The 17,947-nt window shown below is 43.3% G+C and overlaps 1 protein-coding gene across 9 annotated transcripts in view; it reads left to right on the top strand.

The window, feature by feature from the left end:
- ADAMTSL1 (ADAMTS like 1) overlaps positions 1-17,947 on the top strand; it is a 690,570-nt gene that overhangs the window by 605,963 nt on the left and 66,660 nt on the right. For 8 of the 9 annotated variants that reach the window (XR_010588651.1, XM_065549470.1, XM_005297670.5 and 5 more), the window contains 4 exons: positions 4,371-4,581; positions 9,874-10,053; positions 13,219-13,372; positions 14,828-15,956. Coding sequence is in view for 8 of the 9 variants with exons in the window: in XM_065549470.1 (XP_065405542.1) it covers positions 4,371-4,581; positions 9,874-10,053; positions 13,219-13,372; positions 14,828-15,956 (1,674 nt within the window). In the remaining variant the exon portion in view is untranslated. The remainder of the gene's footprint in view (positions 1-4,370; positions 4,582-9,873; positions 10,054-13,218; positions 13,373-14,827; positions 15,957-17,947) is intronic. The other variant, XM_065549471.1, reaches the window with a different exon arrangement.

Raw genomic sequence — 17,947 nt, 5'->3', positions numbered from 1 at the left:
TATAGCTTTTTATGTTATTTTATTCTAACTGCCACAATCAGTTCAGTAAGACACCAGTTCCAGTTAAACAAACCTCTCTCTGTTCAGTTCCTGATCCTGCAAATACTTTATTCATGTGTATAAGTGACTGTAAAATCAGACATTAACTGATTATAATAATTCAGTACTGTTACTAGCAACATGATCTGAGTTATGCCCACAGCCATGCGGTGAAGAGATGTTGTGCTATCTAACCTAATACAGCAACTTTCACCATAGTGTCATGAGAGCGGCTATTCTTCAGATGAGTCTCTAAACTCATCAGGTTCCTATCACTGGTGGCTCAAGTGGAAATTAAATCCCATGATATCCCGGAAAGAACAGGAGTTAACCCTTTGTCCTAACCAGTATTCTCTATTTTGGTAAAACAGATTTTAATGCCCAAGGCTAGCGCAGGGAGAGTATAATCGTTGCCTATATAGCTATTCTGCAGTACCAGTCTTTAACTCATCCTTATAAAGGACTTTGAAATATCTGCAGTATGACAGATACGTATATAATTACACAGCAAATAACCAGATTAAAAGAACATTATCAAGATTGCAAAGTCAATCATTCAAAAGTTAGGAACTGCCAGAATTAAGATTGCCTGCATACCCTTAATTCAGCCCCCTTGGGCATATGCATTAAGATACAGATATATTTTCCACAGGATCCTTGCCTCATTGAATGCACAGAATAGATGGTGCTCATTTAATCAGCAGCTATTTGATATTGTCTTTTCTCCCTATTGTTAAATGTCTGGCCTCAAATCTTATTTACTGCACACTATTCAGACCCTGTTCTGAAGACAGAATTATTAATTTTCTCATGGTCTTCACTACGGTGTTCATCACTATAGTATCTGAGAGCTTCACAAACATAAATTTATTTTCACAACACCCCTGTGAGATGCAGGGGGAGTTGTTATCCCCATTTTACAGATGAGGAACTGAGACACACAGATATTAAGGTTCTCTAATTTTGGGTGCCCAATTTGAGACTCCTAGATCCTGATTTTTCGGAGTATGTAGCATTATCGCTTCCCGACTCTCTGAGCTGTGGTCAAGTGAAAAAATTCTTTATTTAGCATTTTATATGTTCAAAGCACAACTCCCATTAACTTCATTTGCAGCTGTGAGTGCTCAGCATTTCTGCAAATCAGACTCCAGGGTCTGAAGTCAAGCTCAGAAAATGAGGAACACACCATTAGTGACCACCTATGAGAAGTTTGGTTTAAGTGAGTTCTTTGGCTTCACTTAAGAACTCCAGGACAGAGACAGGGATAGAATCCAATTCCCTAGCGCATGATTCAGCTGCCTTAACCACAAGATCATCCTTTCTCTTCCTGAAATCCCCTGCCTCATTCACTACACACCTTCCAATTACTGCAACAAATGAAGCAGGGCTCCTACAAACAACAGCCTTCTTCATCACTCAAATTTGATTTATCCCCAGGGCAGGTCCATCTGGTGCACTGATGAGGCTGGGGTCCCGTGGAAAAATAGTATTTTAAAAGTCTAGAAAATTACACACACACATGCATACATTAAAAGAACATTATCAAAAGTTGGGACAGTTTTATAAGCAACTGAAAAAATAGGGTCTTATAATGGGAAGTGTTAGGCAGTTTTAGTAATAATAGTGATGCTACCAACACTATCCATAGCATTCTATGATAATTTTCTGTGATGTTATCACTGATCTTTGTCCTTTTTTATTATTAGGTTGTAAATACTACTGATTATCCACATAACTCCTGCTTTTTCTGGTTATTCAGACCTGCCCATTAAAGACCAAGTTCTGTTCTCTCTTATATTCCTGAAATGCCATTAAAGTCAGTGGGGTTGCACAAGTGTAAGCAAAGGAAGAATTTGACCCCATATTTCCTGATCCTCTCTAAGACTCTCCCGTTTGGAGCCAATGGAGAAAATTGAACAAGCCAGTGTTACAGATGGGGCAATAGGTGAAACTTTCAACAGAAAAATTTAAAGGCTGCAAAGGCAAATCTTTTCTTCCTATTGAAAAATGACATTATTCTTTGTATAAGGAAACAGACACCCTCTTTCGCAGAAGCCAAGAATTAGGAAGCGTTACTGTGGCACTCTAGCCACTTGGATGTGAACTGTCAACAGAAACATTTATACCAAAACAAACAACGAGTTGCTGGAGGGAACAGTGACTAGCCACTCTTGAAGACAAGAAATTTTGGCAGCTGATATAATGAGCCCTGTATCAAAATAAATTCATGAGGAGGAAAATGCCTTCTTTTTAGCACCCAGCTCAAATATCTCAGTCTAAGACGTTCAATGAACAGAGGGTAGCTGATATCCACATTAATTTTGATTGACAACTTTATAGGAAAATCTGATTTAATACACTCATTTGTAAGGGGAGCACACTGGATTAGCGGAACTGGCTGCCAGATGTCACTGTTGTTTAATGGAAATATAGCTGCTGGTGCATTGATCAGACTTACTGGCGTTTAATGTGTTATGGTCAGGCAAGTGACTATGTAAAAATGGCACCTTCTTACTTGGTATGTGCTCCATGTTATATAGGGTTATTTTATTGACAAAAACAAGTTTTTATTATTGTCACTAGCTTTGCAGAGCCAAACCAGCTAGAGAAGGGTGACTGGATTTCAACAACAAATGGGCATCTAAGTTCCAACTACAGAATCTTTATTGTTTCTGATGGTGTACAAAGCACATCCTCTGCTGGTGTCAAATGATATAGCCCTGTTGACAGATCAGGCCCAGAAAGAGCACACTGTGGCTTTTGGGTCCCCCTCGGAGCAGCTCAGCCCTGTCATTTGCGGGAGGGAATCTTTTTACTTGTAACCTGAATGATTTGATATAGACATAATTGAGAGAGAGAACAAATATAGAACCTACCCTTCTCATAGAACCAGAAGAGTTGGAGATGGAATATATCTGCTATTTTATCTAGTCCATCTCCTTGCCAGTGCAGGGTTGTTCTGCACAGTGCATTTATTAGTGCAGTGTGTGCTCGGCATTCGGATTCCCACCATTTCCATGTGGCTGTTGATTTAGCTCTGTATTGTCATGGGTGGAATAACTATTGTGATTTGTGAGGTTAAATGGCTCTTTAAATGATTCCCTCCTGCTCTTTCTACAGCTTTTAATCAGTCTTTCTTCAGTTTCTACCTTTGTCCTATTCAGAGTCTCCAACTTCCATGTCTCTCCTGATGATTGTTTCCTTTGGTTTCTATCTTGTTTTGCTTCCTCAGGGACAGATTCTTCCACCCTTATTGGTGTTGAGTATTGCCTTACACCCACGCAGTCTGATTTCAGTGGGACTACTCCGGAAGGAAAGTATGACTCAGTATTAGGAAAGGTGGCAGAATCCAGCCCTCATGTCTTCCATACATACATAGGAGCATTCAAGGCTAGCCCTAGTGTTTTGGGGAAGGTTGATGAGATGACATTTTGGGCTCCTGTCATGAACGTCACTTTTAATAATATGTGTGTAAGTCAGAGCCTTAAGTCAGCCACTGGGTTTCTCTGGTGTACAAGGAGTGGGGCCCAGCTATTTGTGCTGGGGTCTGTGCATGGTTGACCACGTTAGTAAATGTTTTCAACAATCAGTTCCTGAAATTAACCTGTGGGGCTGGAGAGGGACCCAGCTGCAAGAAAGTTTTGTGTTTATTGTGATGAACATTAGGGTATTTTTAAGGGCTAATTCAGCCCAGGTTTATGCTGGCACCTACAGTCCCTCTGTTGATACAGAGGTGATGTTTGTAACGGTAGGCATCCAGCCAGTAACTTGGAACGCTAGTGGTGCCATCCTACTGCCATTCATGAAGGCTCTGGCATTCCCCAACCCCAGCAGCAAGTAAATTAGGAATCCTACAACCTAGTCTCCTGGCAGAGATTCCTCCCCAATACTCCAGCAGCATTTACACTGATGAAATTGCTACTAGATTGTTCCTCCCTGCTCTTCCACAAAAGAGTCAATCTGTTTTAGCTCGTTCTATCTTGAGCTCATAAGCCTCAAGTGCTCCAGCCAGCAATAACCTTTTTTTATGAGGCAGAAATGTTTCCCTGGGACAGCAGGCTTCTGAGAGACATGAAGTCAAAGAGCTTTTGATTTGAATTTACAATACAAAACAACAATAATCAATCAGTGGTTCTGTTTAGCTTCTATAATGCAGACATGAGGATGCTGGGGGGGAAGAAGGGCAAAATAATCCAAATTAATCTGAAAGTGAAGCTTCAGAGGTTTCCATTCAGTCACAGCTTCTCCAGTCCAGCTATCACTGGGATAAGAAGTGGGTGATGTTGTTTTCATTGTATACTCAAGGCTTCCTCTTTCTGGTCCCTTCTCAGGTGGGAGATTGGGAAATGGAGCTCCTGTAGTCTCACCTGTGGAGTTGGACTGCAGACTCGAGATGTCTTCTGCTCTCACCTCCTCTCAAGAGAGACGAATGAGACAGTGATTTTGGCAGATGAGCTGTGTCATAAACCCAAGCCCTCCTTAGTGCAAGCCTGCAATCGTTTTGACTGCCCACCATCCTGGTACCCTACAGAATGGCAACAGGTAAGAGTGTACACCTAATCCATTGTATCCCATTTGATGCTCATAAAACAGACTGATCTAGTTTAGTCAGTGATACATAGTCATTCAGTGCAGGCAAGAAGATTCATTTATCACCCAGGGCAGGCTGGTAAGTTCATTTAAAAAATGAAACATAGATGTCTGTCTTGAAGATCCCAGGACAGTGGTATCTTGTTATCTCATCTTAAAGGTCAATATAAAAACAAAGAGACAGAGAATTTTTTTTTCACGAAAGTGATTTTTATTAATTTGTAATTGATTTTCACAAATAAATATTGACTATTATTAAGTCTGAATCAGCTTCAAATCCAAAAGGATCATAAATCAGAGTCACGAGTAATGAAAAAAGGTGCCATGGAGTCGAGCTATACAGAGATTGTATTGATACCAGATGGGGAAGGAGAGAATGAATAGAACAAGTTTTGGGGCACTCCTTGAAAATCAAAGTAATATTTTAGTTGTGGAGGGATTTTTCCTCTACTTATTATGGGTGAGATTTTTCAAAGGCACAAATGGCAGTTTAGACACTTCAGTCTTAGTGACTTCCAGTGGTAGTGGTAGGTGCCTAGTTGCCTGCTGTCTAAAAATCTCCTTCTAAATTGTGTGATACTTTGGGTCAGTGCGGTAGCTCTGTGTTTTTGGAAGGCAATTGGAAGATCTATTTTAGATCACAACTGAACTGAGTTTGTTGCCATGTAGATGCAAAATAAAACACTGAGCTTCTTGACACAACAGAGAGTGCTTGAGTTAGGTGTAACCCTGCACAGCAAGAGGTCTTGCGGGTCAGGACTGAAGGTGAAATTCACTCCCCAACAGAGAGGCCAGAAAAAAGGCCAATGCACCACTTACCTCCCATTAAAACCTTCAAAATATGGTTTGAGTAGGATTTAAGTGGTACATCAGCCCTTTGCTGGCCCTCTGTATGTGGGTTAATTTTGGCCAATAGGAAATGAGTGGGAGTTTTACCCAGTGCTTTCCCGTGCTATGCCTGGCTCCAGCTGTAATGTATGCCACTTATTTAAAAGCCAGTTGAGTTAGATGACATGTTCATATATATTCACCTAGTGGTGCTATTAAACTTGTACAGCAGTAATACATGAGGGAGCTCAGGGCTTATGCAGCCATCTTTGCAACAAAGCTCTGATTCAGTGTGCTCTTTTGCTAAAACCCCACAGTGTGAGTCCATCACGTCTCTTTAAAAAGACTCAACATTATCTACACATTTAAAATATTAAGGTATATATGTATATTACACACATGTATTTTTAAATGTGTCTATCCCACACCCTGGACATACACACTGTAACTATAAACTACATCCAAAAAACTACATTAAAAGGATGTTTGGGTGGCAAAGTCAAGTGCCCCAAAAGTTAGGAAATGCCAGATTTAAGGTTTCCTGTGCCTACACAAAAGCATATAACAAGTTCTTGCAGAGTAGAAACTGCTCTAATGTAGTTGAGAACTGTTAGAATATCGGTATGCTGCAGTTCCATCTAAGTTAGGACATTGAGCTTGGTAGGGAGGCTGGTTTTTGGAAGCAGACTTTAAAGCTGAGGCCCTATCTCCACTCTAGGGCCTTTTTGTAAGAGTAAGGGTTTCCATTGGTGTCCCTAGCTGTGAGTTCTCTTACTCTTCACTGTTGTGGAATGTACAGTGCACTGGTTGGCGTCTGGAACAAAGCATACAATGGTAGAAAGGACACCCAGAGTTGGATGTGATGGCTCCAGGTGTCAGCAGCCATTTCTCCTTTGGGGAAGCCACAACTGGCCAGTGCAGCCCTCACGGTATGGGGTACCAGGGTCTGGCCTGACAGATGGGGTATGTACTGTTTCAGCTTATCTCCCAGGGAGCCTCCACTGGCAGAGCTCCTGTGAAGGTCTGGCCACAGTTTAAAGCTGCAGAACTTTGCATGAAGAGTTTAAACACTGCCTGCCCTGACACAGAGTGAATCCCTCTCCCAAGGTGCAGGGGAGGGTTCATTTCCAGCAGAGGTGAATCAAGCCCCTATAGGAACACACACCTTTCCCACAACAAGGTATGCTGCAATTTCCCTATAAGCATTTTATCTGAAGTAGAATTTACATAGGGTGAAATCTACTCCCTTGCAGGGCCCATGCAAAGCTGATGAATCACTTAGCGCTTGTCTACACTAACACTTAGCCTGTGGCTAGATGGGTTGTGAATCTACCCTGCACTAGCCTGCCATGATTTAGCTGTCCATGTGGACCTTGCTTATGCACAATTGCTGTTCAAAATCCTCTTTGAAACAGGACTGGATCAAAGTGCATTAACAAACTGTTAACATGCATCAGCAGAGTCCACCACAGCTACAGCATGGAAGGCTAGTGCAGGGTAGATTCACACCCCAGCTTGCCACAGGCTAAGTGTTTGTGTAGACAAGCCCTAAGGCCCACTTCAGCCCTTAAGGTGCCACACAGGCCCTTGTGCTTGCCTCCTGACTAGTTGTGAATTTTGCCCATATAATGTCTATGGTTCTGCTTTTCATAGCAGTCCCTCCTGGTAATTTTTAAACAGCAGCAAAAGTTTTAACCTACAAAGGTTCAGGAATGATATTTTCTTCTCTGAGGCTCTTTGTGTTTGTTAAAGGAAGATGGTCTGAATTAGATGTGTTTAAAAGCCCCATGTTCTTGGCAAATAAAGTCCCGATAATCATCCGAGCATGTAACATTCCGAATGATTAAAAATGCATCCTTATAAATTCAAGACTATATTTATTTTAAAAATGCTGTGTCCCTAGGACTGAGCCATTAGGATGTTTATCTTGTTTTCAGTAGTGTGTTTCTGAAGGAAAGTGGATACCAAGTATTCATTTTTTACAAGCCCTAGTAAATATCTGCTCTGCAGAGATCAAGTGGGAGATGTCACATTAATAAATCTTCATCTGTCTTGGTTTTATTACTGAATAAAGGGTGAAGTCTCAGGCCTGTCCCTCTCTGTGGGTGCTCAGTGCTGTCCTGTCACTAAGGTTACTCTGGAACAATTTCCTGACCTAGATCAGCACTGGAAAACCACTCCCCTCTTCAGACTTTTCCAAGCTATTTTTCTCCTTATTTTAAAATGTATTTTTAAATTTAAGAAGTGGCAGGCCTTAGAAGCCAGCTGGATCACACAGAGCTGCTGGCAGGAAGATGCCTGCTGTAGGCTCCCAAAGCAGCTGCTCTGCCTTGCTACGGAACCGTAGAAGCAAGTCGTTTTAGACAGTAAAAACTGTGCTTGAAGGCTAGACTGCAGCACATTGTCCTGTGTAGGGGGCAATGCAGATCTGGATTGCTGCAGGAGGAACTTGGAGTGGGGGGATTGTCCTTAGGAGGTACAGTCCCTTCCCGAATGCCCCAGTGGACAGGGAGAACTGCAAATGCTACACCCTCCCTCAGAACTTTCAGTCAGCTCCATGAACTGGCAAAGATGGGGCACAGAGCCATTGCCCCACCTTCTTTCTCCAAACCTCTCTGTTCTCCACAGTTTGTGCACCACCCCCTGGGGAAGCAGGATTAGCAGCACAGTGGCCCCCCAGTACTTACCCAGTGTGCCTGCTTAGGCGAATGGGCCTAACCCCTAAGCTTTTCTCCTCCTGCCACACTCACAAAGTGCTCTGCTGGAGTGATGTTGATGGAGGGCCCAAGAGCAGTAGAAAGAGTTAACACACACCATAGAGATGCAAGGGGCAAGCCATGAGGGCTAGAAACTTCCATTAAAAAAAAAAGTCTGAAGTAATAACATTATTCTGAGAGCTAATAGTGCCCATGTTTTAGTCTAGCCCTGCACTAGATACAGTCATCAGGACAGAATGGGAATCTGTTGCAGTCTCTGCATTCTATCCAGTGTTTTGAAATACGGAGGCTGATTTAGAGTAGCTGATTAATTTTCACAGAACAAAATTGCCTGACTGGCCGGAGAAAAAAGAATTGGTAGAAAAATTCTGTTTTCTCCCTCTACTCTCAATAAATGCATGGGGTTTGGAAAGAGGCGCAATTCCCCAACATTAGACGGTCAATTCTTTGGAGCAAGGAGCATCTTATTGTTAGGTGTTTTGTACAGCACGTAGCACAATGAGACTCTGATCTCTGATTGGAGTGCCTCAGTGCTCCTGCAATACTACTACTTCTAACAATAATAATAATAAGCTTTACTTGTTTTCTGTTCTTGAATGTGAGGCTTCTCAATCTTTTCATCTGCTGAAAACTCAAGTAGTATTTTATTGGGTTAAACTTTTCTTGAAGCTTTTGTGCTTTCTAACAATTTTGTTGTTGGGCAAAAGCTGTTTTCAGTCCTCAGAGAGCAAAACAAAATTGAATGCAAATCTTTTTACACAATTCTAATGTCTGCACTCCCCACTTTGTCTTTCAAGACCAATTACATTCTAGTAACATGAGGTCTGCACTTAAGCATGTCTGTGTGTGAGAAAGAGAGAGAGACCCATGATGTCTACAATGTTTTATAGAGCGTTCATTTTTTAACTACTTGAATATGTTTGTTAACATTTTTCTACTTCATGCTCTACTTCTCAGGCCTGATTCCCCTGCTGCAGATTATAAGCAGCTCCCACTGATTTCAGAAGATTAGTTCAGGTTTTCTTTTCTCCTCTGATAGGATGAGACAGACCTGGAACTGTATTAGTTGGATCGTACAGGAGAAAAGGAGCGTATTTCTAGCCAAATGACAAGTGCATCAGGAAGTAGGGCTGAGCTGCCATGTTTATAGAAGAGGGTCAAGGAAAGCTCTTAAATATGCTTGTTCTAAAGTTCCTGCCCTCCTTGGGTGGAAATGGATATGGAGGAGGTTATTTATATTAGGAGAGAGGGTAGCTGGAATCCCTAGAAATTAATCTCCCAGATCTACATTGAGTCAAATAAACCTTCCTCCTTCCCTTTTGGAAATAACATACACTGTTGTCACTGACAGTCATAAATATAAAGGGCTATGTGGCTACTTAATGGTTTATTATACTAACCTTATAAACAAACTGTTTAGTGTAGCTGCAGATCAGAGGCCGTGTGCAGCTTTCCCACGAATTAAAAATCCGAGAAATCCCACAATGCAGTACTTATTTCAAATTCAGGACTTTAAGGTGGGGAGTTAAGTTTGGGTTTGTTGATTAATGAATGGGTTCAGAGTGAGCTGAAAGACCAATAGGCAGTTTCCATTGTGCTGTTTGTTTCTTTGCTCTTTACCTGGAAATGGCCACAAGTCAGAATTTAAGGTCAGCATGGATGACTCCCACTCCCTCAGCTTCTCTCGATCTTCCCCCAGTGTTCACAGACCTGTGGAGCAGGCACTCAGAAACGAGATGTGCTCTGTAAGCAGCGCATGGCAGATGGAAGTTTTTTGGAGCTTCCAGAAACCTTCTGCTCCGCTCTGAGACCAGTTGCCCAACAAGCCTGCAAAAACAAAGACTGTCCCAGCGAATGGCTTCTTTCCGACTGGACACAGGTATGTGGTATCTGTATAAGTGAGGAGTCCAATACTGGAAATAGATCTCATTGTCCAGAGGGGCCATCTCCTAGTGTCTTTTTTGAGTTACGAATATCCGGTAAAAGTTCTTGAGACGAGAAATGAAAAGCAAATCCTCATCACTAGAGGGTCTGATGAAGCAGAAACCATTTATAACAATGGGAATCCTATGTCCAGACTGCAAAAAGAGGAGTCAGTTTTACCCAGCTATATCCCTGTGGTGGGGTTCTTTTCTTACTGGCATCCAGTATGACCACTTGCTCTGTGGCCCCTCTCTGGAGACTGGCTCCACTGATGTGGAGTAGTCCTCCAGCCAAACCCTAAAGACCTTCCCTTCTGGGGTAAGCAAGAATCCAAACACAAAATAATAAACTGACCTTTCCCAGGCCACTGCCTTCACTTCTGTTGATGGTTGCAAAGAGTGGTTTACCCTCCCCTAGGCTTCCTCCCCTTGTTAGAGTTCCCTCTGTGGATGCAGGCTGATGCCAATAGAGCCCACCTTGGCATTTTCCCTTGATGCAGGGAAGTGAATGGAACTTCTTCCAATTCTCTGTAGAAGCACCAGCCTGGGCCGCTAAACGAGAAAGGGTTCACATGCCTGGCCGCAGTCCTACACCTCTTCTGTCATCCCAGGCTAGTGCTTTCTCCTGCTTTTCCTGCACCTCTGAACCTCACCCCCTCAGTGTCACAAGCAGACTTTTACTCCACTGAACTTGCTTGTGCCTCCACAGCATTCCCTTCTCCCAAGCTCCTCCATGGGCTAACTTCTCCAGCTCCCTTAGAGCAGAGCCCTACCCCAGGTCCTGACAAATCCCTAGTCTGTCTTCTTACTGAGGAACAGCCCATCTTTTATCCTGCTTTCCCTCTTCCCAGCAAGCCTTGCTCTCAGTCACATGCTCCCTATGAGTCCACAACCCCCAGAATACCAGGCCTCAAAGAGGCCAAGGTCAAGTGACAGGAGTGCTGGGCTGTCCCTGCCCTTTAAGGGATAGTACACCCTGATACATTGCCCCTGCTCCCCTTGTACCAAATTCTGCTCTCACTTACACTCATGCAACCCGACTGAAGTCAAGGGGCTTTTGGTCCTTTGACTTCAGAGGAATTATTCTACATTTACACCAGCATAACTGAGAACAGATTCTGGTCCCTTAATGAAAGGATATTTGTAAACTCTTCCCCCTTTTAATTCCCCCTTTCTCCTTCACACAAGGAGATAGTTAATAACTTCATCATGAAGGAAGCACCAGTCGTGCTGGGGAAGGGAGCTGTTCCACTCGACCCCACATGTGTGGCGATCTCTCTTGACATTCCAGTCAAATAAATGGATTTTCTAATGAAATCTGCTGCCAGGACACACACCCATTCTGGCAGCAAAGGGGTAATTCTATTCCCACCGCCCCCCCCAACCTATCCTCCATTGCGAGGAGTGCAGCTTTAACATTTTTACTGTACATTATTTACATTCAAATCCATACAACTCATGTTTCTCACGCTGGCACTTTTTAAAATTGATTTTTTTTCTGCTCTAAGTAGCCTTTCGTTTGGTTCTTTCTTTTTTTCTGATCACTCTCAACTCTTTTCTTTCCTCTCATTCTGTCTCCCATGCCCAATTCTGTAACAGACTGACAGCCACACACACACGCGCTGGAAAAATACTAGGTATGGTGGCTCCCAAGAAACTGTGTGCCAGGTCCAGGATTGAGTTGAGTCTCCTGAGCTAGGGCTCTCAAACTTTTTCATTGCATGAACACCATCTCAGTGGACCACCAGCAATTGCTTCATGGACCATAATCCACAGGTCATAGTTTGAGGACAACTGCACAGGGGCATCTCTTTTGCATCTGATCATTGCATCATTAATCCCCCGGGTTAATTTTTAATAGTTCTACAATGGTAAAACAGAAAATCAAAGGTTTAATGCAATCTGAAGAATTTTTGCCAGTTTGCATCAAATTTGACAATGTAGGGCTAGATTGTGTGTTGCCCTTGAATGTCTGTGAGCAAGTGCCTTTCCCTCTACTTCGTGTGACTGCAAAACAGCCACACACAATAGCAATAGCTGTGCTGCCTACACTTTAAGTAGCACAGTCACTGTTTGCTTCTGCTCCCCTTTCCAGAGAAAAGTATGCTGAAGAGAAAGCAGGAAAGAAGAAAGGTTATGGCCCTGCCCTTTTTGCTCTCAGAGCTGAGCTAATGCTCCAAGGGGAGCAATCTGCTCTGTGCCAATGGATGCATCAAATTGCTCAACCCCCAGGCACAAGGAGTGGTGCTGGGAGAGATTGTGCCTTTGATGCTTCTCCTTGTGGAGCCTGGCTCCACACTTCCCCTTCCACAGAGGTGTGGTTTAAAAGCTTGATCTTAAGGTACATGTAATACCAAAATCGAGCTTATTTGAAGAGGACAGAAAAAGAAACACTGACAGTGGGATTTTATATATAATGGAAACAGCCACTCAGCCTTCGCAAGAGCAGTTCACTCACTTCACTACTATAGTTAAGGTTGCCTGACAATTCCCAGTATAAGACCCAGTTTTCAATTGTTTGTATAATCAAAAGAGGTCACTCCCCTCCAAAACCTGGAGTTGATCTCAAGAGTGGCTGAGTCTTTACGTTCCTCTGCTTCAAGCAAATAGCTATGAAACCCTTTGGCAAGTGTGTGTCTTATCCCCCTGCTAGTGCAGGGTCTACACAAAGGATGTCAACCTACTACTGCTATCCATTACTCCATTGTCTCAAGAGGAGAAGTCTGTGTGATGGATCCAACACTTCTGAAGACCCAAACTGGGGTGTCAGTGTAGTTCCACATGATAGTATTTTAGTTTTTTCAGTTTATTTAAAAAAAATAGGACATTACATAGAAAAAATCTACTTTAAAAGAATGTCGAAGTTGTAAAGTCAAATGCTCAAAAGTTAGGAAATGCCAGAATTATGGTTACCCATGCTACCTTAATTCATCCTGCTTGTGCCTATCCATTATGATAAAGTCTTTAATTACATTGTCCTGTATTGCTTTTTCCACAGGACCCCATATATAGGTTTTTTGGATATAACATAGATGTACAGTGCGTTTGACTACATAGTATCTGGGCAGTGGGATATATGTCAAATCTAATGCTTCACATACTGTTTCTCGTTTTGTTTCTAGTGTTCAGTGAGCTGTGGAGAGGGCACCCAAACTCGAAATGCCATTTGCAGGAAGATGCTGAAAACTGGAGGTTCTGTCATCATCAATTCCTCAATGTGCCCACCTTTGCCTCTCTCTTCTTTAGTCAGGTCCTGTGCACCAGCAGCTTGCACAAGTGAGTACACAAGAAACTTGGGTGTGTTTGTGGGGAGAGGGCAGGAGCTCCACCACTAAGTATCTGGTACTACAGATTGCTAAATGCACTGCAAGGTGCTGGGAGCCCTCTGCTCCCAACTACCTCACTGGGAGTCAAAGGTGCTCAGCACCTTGAATGACTACTGGGGCCTGTATTTCCTTATTTGAGCCTTTCTCCCATGGTTTATAAGGAGAGCTGAGTGGCTGATGCTTTGCCAGTGTTGGCTGTGAACCTAGCAACAAGCCAGAGTAGGGAATGGGAGCTCTAATGGTAATTATTAGAGGTGGGTCTGAGACAAACCCCCTGAACCAGAACCTCTTCCATTTTGATGAGGAGTGATCCAGACTGAAACCCAGATCTAACTTTCACAATTAGGGTTTAGAGGCATAATACCCTCTTGGCAGTTACAATGTCCTCTCTGCCAGGGGCCATAGGGAGTAAGGGCCACCAATGAAGTGGACAGCACTGGCTGAGGAGGGTGTGTCCTGGTGGTTTGAGGACATGCTCATTTAGCACATCCCCTCAGCAGCCTGTGCCAGCTGGGCTCCTATGCAACCTTACAGCAGAAATTAAACTTGCTTTCTTGGTGGAGACCCTTTGGGAAGACGGTAGGATCCTGTATGCAGGATGAAATGTCAGCACTCCTGTATGCACTTGGATGAAGCGGGATAGTCTGGTGCAGGGAGATTTAAAAGCAAATCTGTCCCTAGCTCTACAATGAGCTGAACCAGAATCCCAGATCTCATAAACTTCAGGTGGAGAGGGGAAGAGAAGCAGAAGCTTTGAAATCCAGAGCCAAACCCAGAACCAAATGTTCAGATTCAAGACGTCTCTGCTAATAATACACCTATGCTGCTTTATGCTGTGCTTCCCATGGAGGCATGTTTTTCCTTTGTCTGGCAGAGAGATCTGGAAGCTGGAGGGACCCACATAACTAATTAAGTCTAATATTATGCACCTTGGGGTTTTAAACCTACTCTAAACAGATTTGTTCTGTTTAATATGAATCACTGAGGTCGTAACACTTTCACTCCTTCTCAATGCTATGAGATACAAAGTTGTGGTGCCTTGCAGGTCCTGAATGGTAAACATTTAACAAGAGGAACTCTCTTTCCCTGTTGTCCTTTCTCCGTGTTTATTAACCACATTCTTCATTTAAATACTCACCCAACAGGGACTGTGTTTCCCCACCAAGTTCCCCTCTCAGTCCAATCCCTGGCACTACGGCTTCTACATTTAACCTCCGCAGAATGACATTTGTGTTGCTGAATTGCACCTTATTTCTTGCATTTTGATGGTGGTAGCTTGATGTTCAGCAGCTGTTAACCTATTATTCCCATAAAACGTAATAGGTGAAATTACTGCCAGTGCCAAAATAAGTGGCTTGTTTTGTTTAACAGTACCCCTATGCTAATATTATTAGTTACATTTCAGGGCACAACAGGCCAGCTCAAAAGCAAAGCCCCCATATTATGGCCCTGAAGAAAGTTTACATCCAGACAAAGAAGCAGAAGAAGCTACACTTTATTGTGGGTGGCTATGCCTACCTGCTGCCCAAAACCTCTGTTGTCCTCCGATGTCCGGTGAGAAGGTTCCGTAAATCAATGATCACCTGGGAGAAAGACAACAAGCGACTCCTCAGTTCAATTCACATTACCATTGCACCGTACGGGTACATGAAGATCCACCGTTTAAAGCCTTCAGATGCTGGGACGTATACCTGCACAGCAGGGCCAGCCCGGGAACATTTTGTGATTAAACTAATTGGAGGCAACAATAAGCTCATCAACCAACCAGCTGGGATTAGAGAGGAAGAGGGTACAAGGAAGTCCAGTTTGAATGAAGCCTTGCACACTCAGGAGAAGCATCAGAATGGGATTCTCTTCAATAGGAGCAAGGCCGAGAAACGAGGGCATCTGGCTGATCCTAGCAGCCAGTACGATGACATTGTCTCAAGACTTCTGGAGCAGAGAGGCTGGCCTGGGGAAAACCTGGAATCCTGGGAGGCTCAGGAGTCAACAGAGAGAAATGCCTCTTCAGAGGAGGAGCACAGTCAGGACTACAGCCTTCCGTTTACCATGGTCACGGAGCAGAAACGCTTGGATGATATCATAAGGAATTTGTCTCAGCAGCCTGAGGAACTTAAGGATGTCTACAGCAAGCAGCTTGTTGTGCAGCTGGCTGATGACATCTTCAGGAGCCATTTGGAAAATCAAGAATCTGTTTTCCAGGGGAGAATTCTTTCAGCTACAGCAGAGTTCTCTTTCCGCAACCCTATGTCTGGATTCACCAGTTCCTTGAGAACGTCGTCTGCCAAAGCACACCTGCCTACTTCAGTGGAGGTGGGGAATGGCTCACGCAGGCCCCATCGAAAGCCTGCAATCCTCAGAAAGATTTCTGCAGCTCAGCAGCTCTCAGCCTCTGAAGTTGTCACCCACTTGGGACAGACAGTCGTCTTAGCCAGCGGGACCCTAAGTGTGCTGCTTCACTGTGAGGCTGTTGGGAACCCAAAGCCCACCATTAGCTGGGCTAAAAATGGAGCAGAGGTGCAATACAGTGACAGGTAGGAGAAGTACTTTCAGTTCCCTTTCTTTTAGGGCCCGTCTACATTACTAATAGAACCATATTTAGCTTTAGTCTGGTTACATGACACAGATAAGGCCACGCTTATGCAGTGGCAAGCTGGACTTTAACTCTGTAGCTCGGTACCTGGATTCTGGAGCAGCTTGGTATTACAGACAGGAGTCTATGGGGCAGTTTCATTTAAATAAAAAAATATTTCAATTAATTGTGAAAATGAGACAATCAGCACAGTTCTCTGTGTTATTTATTTTGATATTAAATTCACCACATGGGGAGGTGCAGGAAGCAATTTTGGGTAGTGGATTAAACACATTTGCTGGATGTTTCTGCTAAAATGATCAGCAATGAAATAGTAAAAATGAGATTCTGGGGTACAATTTTCTGGCAACGAGTGAATTCTGTGGTTGCTGGTTAGAGTCCCATCTCCACTATGAATTGGAGTGATATTTATAACTGCACTTTAACCAGGTTCTCTGATGAGGCTATATTCCTAGAGTTTGTAACCATATCTAAAACTGTTTTAGAAGATGGCTGCAACATAGTTTGTATCCAAAATCACGGTTGCCCAGTTGTACTATAAGAGTGATTGGAAACAATACTCAGTCCATTGGTAGGGTAACTGTCTTGGTATTGAACATGGTTTCAGTTAACCTGGGCAACTTAGCAAAGCGTGGTCCATGCCGGAGAACCAAACTGAGCTGGCTACTACTGTGTTTGCAAATAGATGTCAGTCATATTTATTCTTAATATGGCAGGATCATGCTTAACAGCTATTTTCAGGCATCATTGCTACAAGCACAATATGATGCTCCGTTGCATCAAAGTCTTCTGCTTTGACTAGGTGCATCATGACTGCCAGTATGCAGAATTCTACTCTTGAGTGTGGCTTGAGAACAACTGCAGGAAAAATACTGTCCATGGTCCTCCATGTTAATTTGCTAATGGCTGAAATGCTGCCAGGTCTGCTGAGTCCAGCCTTTATCCTTTATCCTCCAGTGACCTTCGTAGCACATATTTCTCTGATACATTTTGCATATACAGAACATACACAATTGCTGTTTGCACTGCTTTGTGACAGACTGGTAGCCACAGATTGGGTTGAGCTGCATTTCTAGCCATCATTAGCCCCTATAGAATTGATATGGGGACAATCATTTATTTTTCAGGGTGTTTTCACTAGACAGGAGTTCAAGTGAAGGGGCAGGTAAAGGAAATAGGGTTTGAAAAGGCCACATTTTTTGTTCAACCCTTAGACATTGGAAATGTTGCTAAAATAATGTTGCTGTATGAAAATGTCATATTTCATTGCATGAAGAATGCTGTATCCTATCTTCCGTTATTTGCTAAATGGAAAGAAATCTGCACACTCAGGAGTGCCGCCAGCTTTTCTGCCGCCCTAGGCGGCGGAAGGTCCTGCCCCGAAATGCCGCCTCCCACAGAGGCGGCGGAAGGTCCCGCCGCCGAAATATCGCCGCGGTCGCCACCCCCCAAATTGTAGCGCCCTAGGCAACCGCCTAGGTCGCCTAATGGGTTGCGCCAGCCCTGTGCACACTCCTATAAACCTTTAGACTGACCCCCTCAAGTACCCATTTGCAACAAATTTTTGGGAGCACTATGAAAGACTAATACTTACTTACCATTATTTACACACACACAAACACACAGCCACTTTATTTTCTAGTTATGTACTTAGCTATGTGTTGGTAACATGCTGTTATCCTGTATATACTCAGGATTTTATGGTTTACTCCAAGTAGCATACAAGAGGTGATGGTGTGCTTGGAGGCAGCTACATTAGCTGATGTAGTACAAGCCAGCTGTCCAAGAATATGTTGCCAGTTCCCTCTGCATAAGTTATAGGAGTGAGGTTAAACATCTAAGTCTGGTCACCAGGGTCAGCCTGGGAAATGAGAAGAAACTCAGGAGTCTAGTCTCAAGGCTAACATTAATTTCAAGCACTGTTGCTGTGGA

The sequence above is a fragment of the Chrysemys picta genome, chromosome 6, assembly GCF_011386835.1.
Source record: "Chrysemys picta bellii isolate R12L10 chromosome 6, ASM1138683v2, whole genome shotgun sequence".
Classification (NCBI taxonomy): domain Eukaryota; kingdom Metazoa; phylum Chordata; order Testudines; family Emydidae; genus Chrysemys; species Chrysemys picta.
The sequence above is the reverse complement of the archived record's forward strand: the minus strand, read 5'-3'. Positions and strand labels throughout refer to the sequence as shown.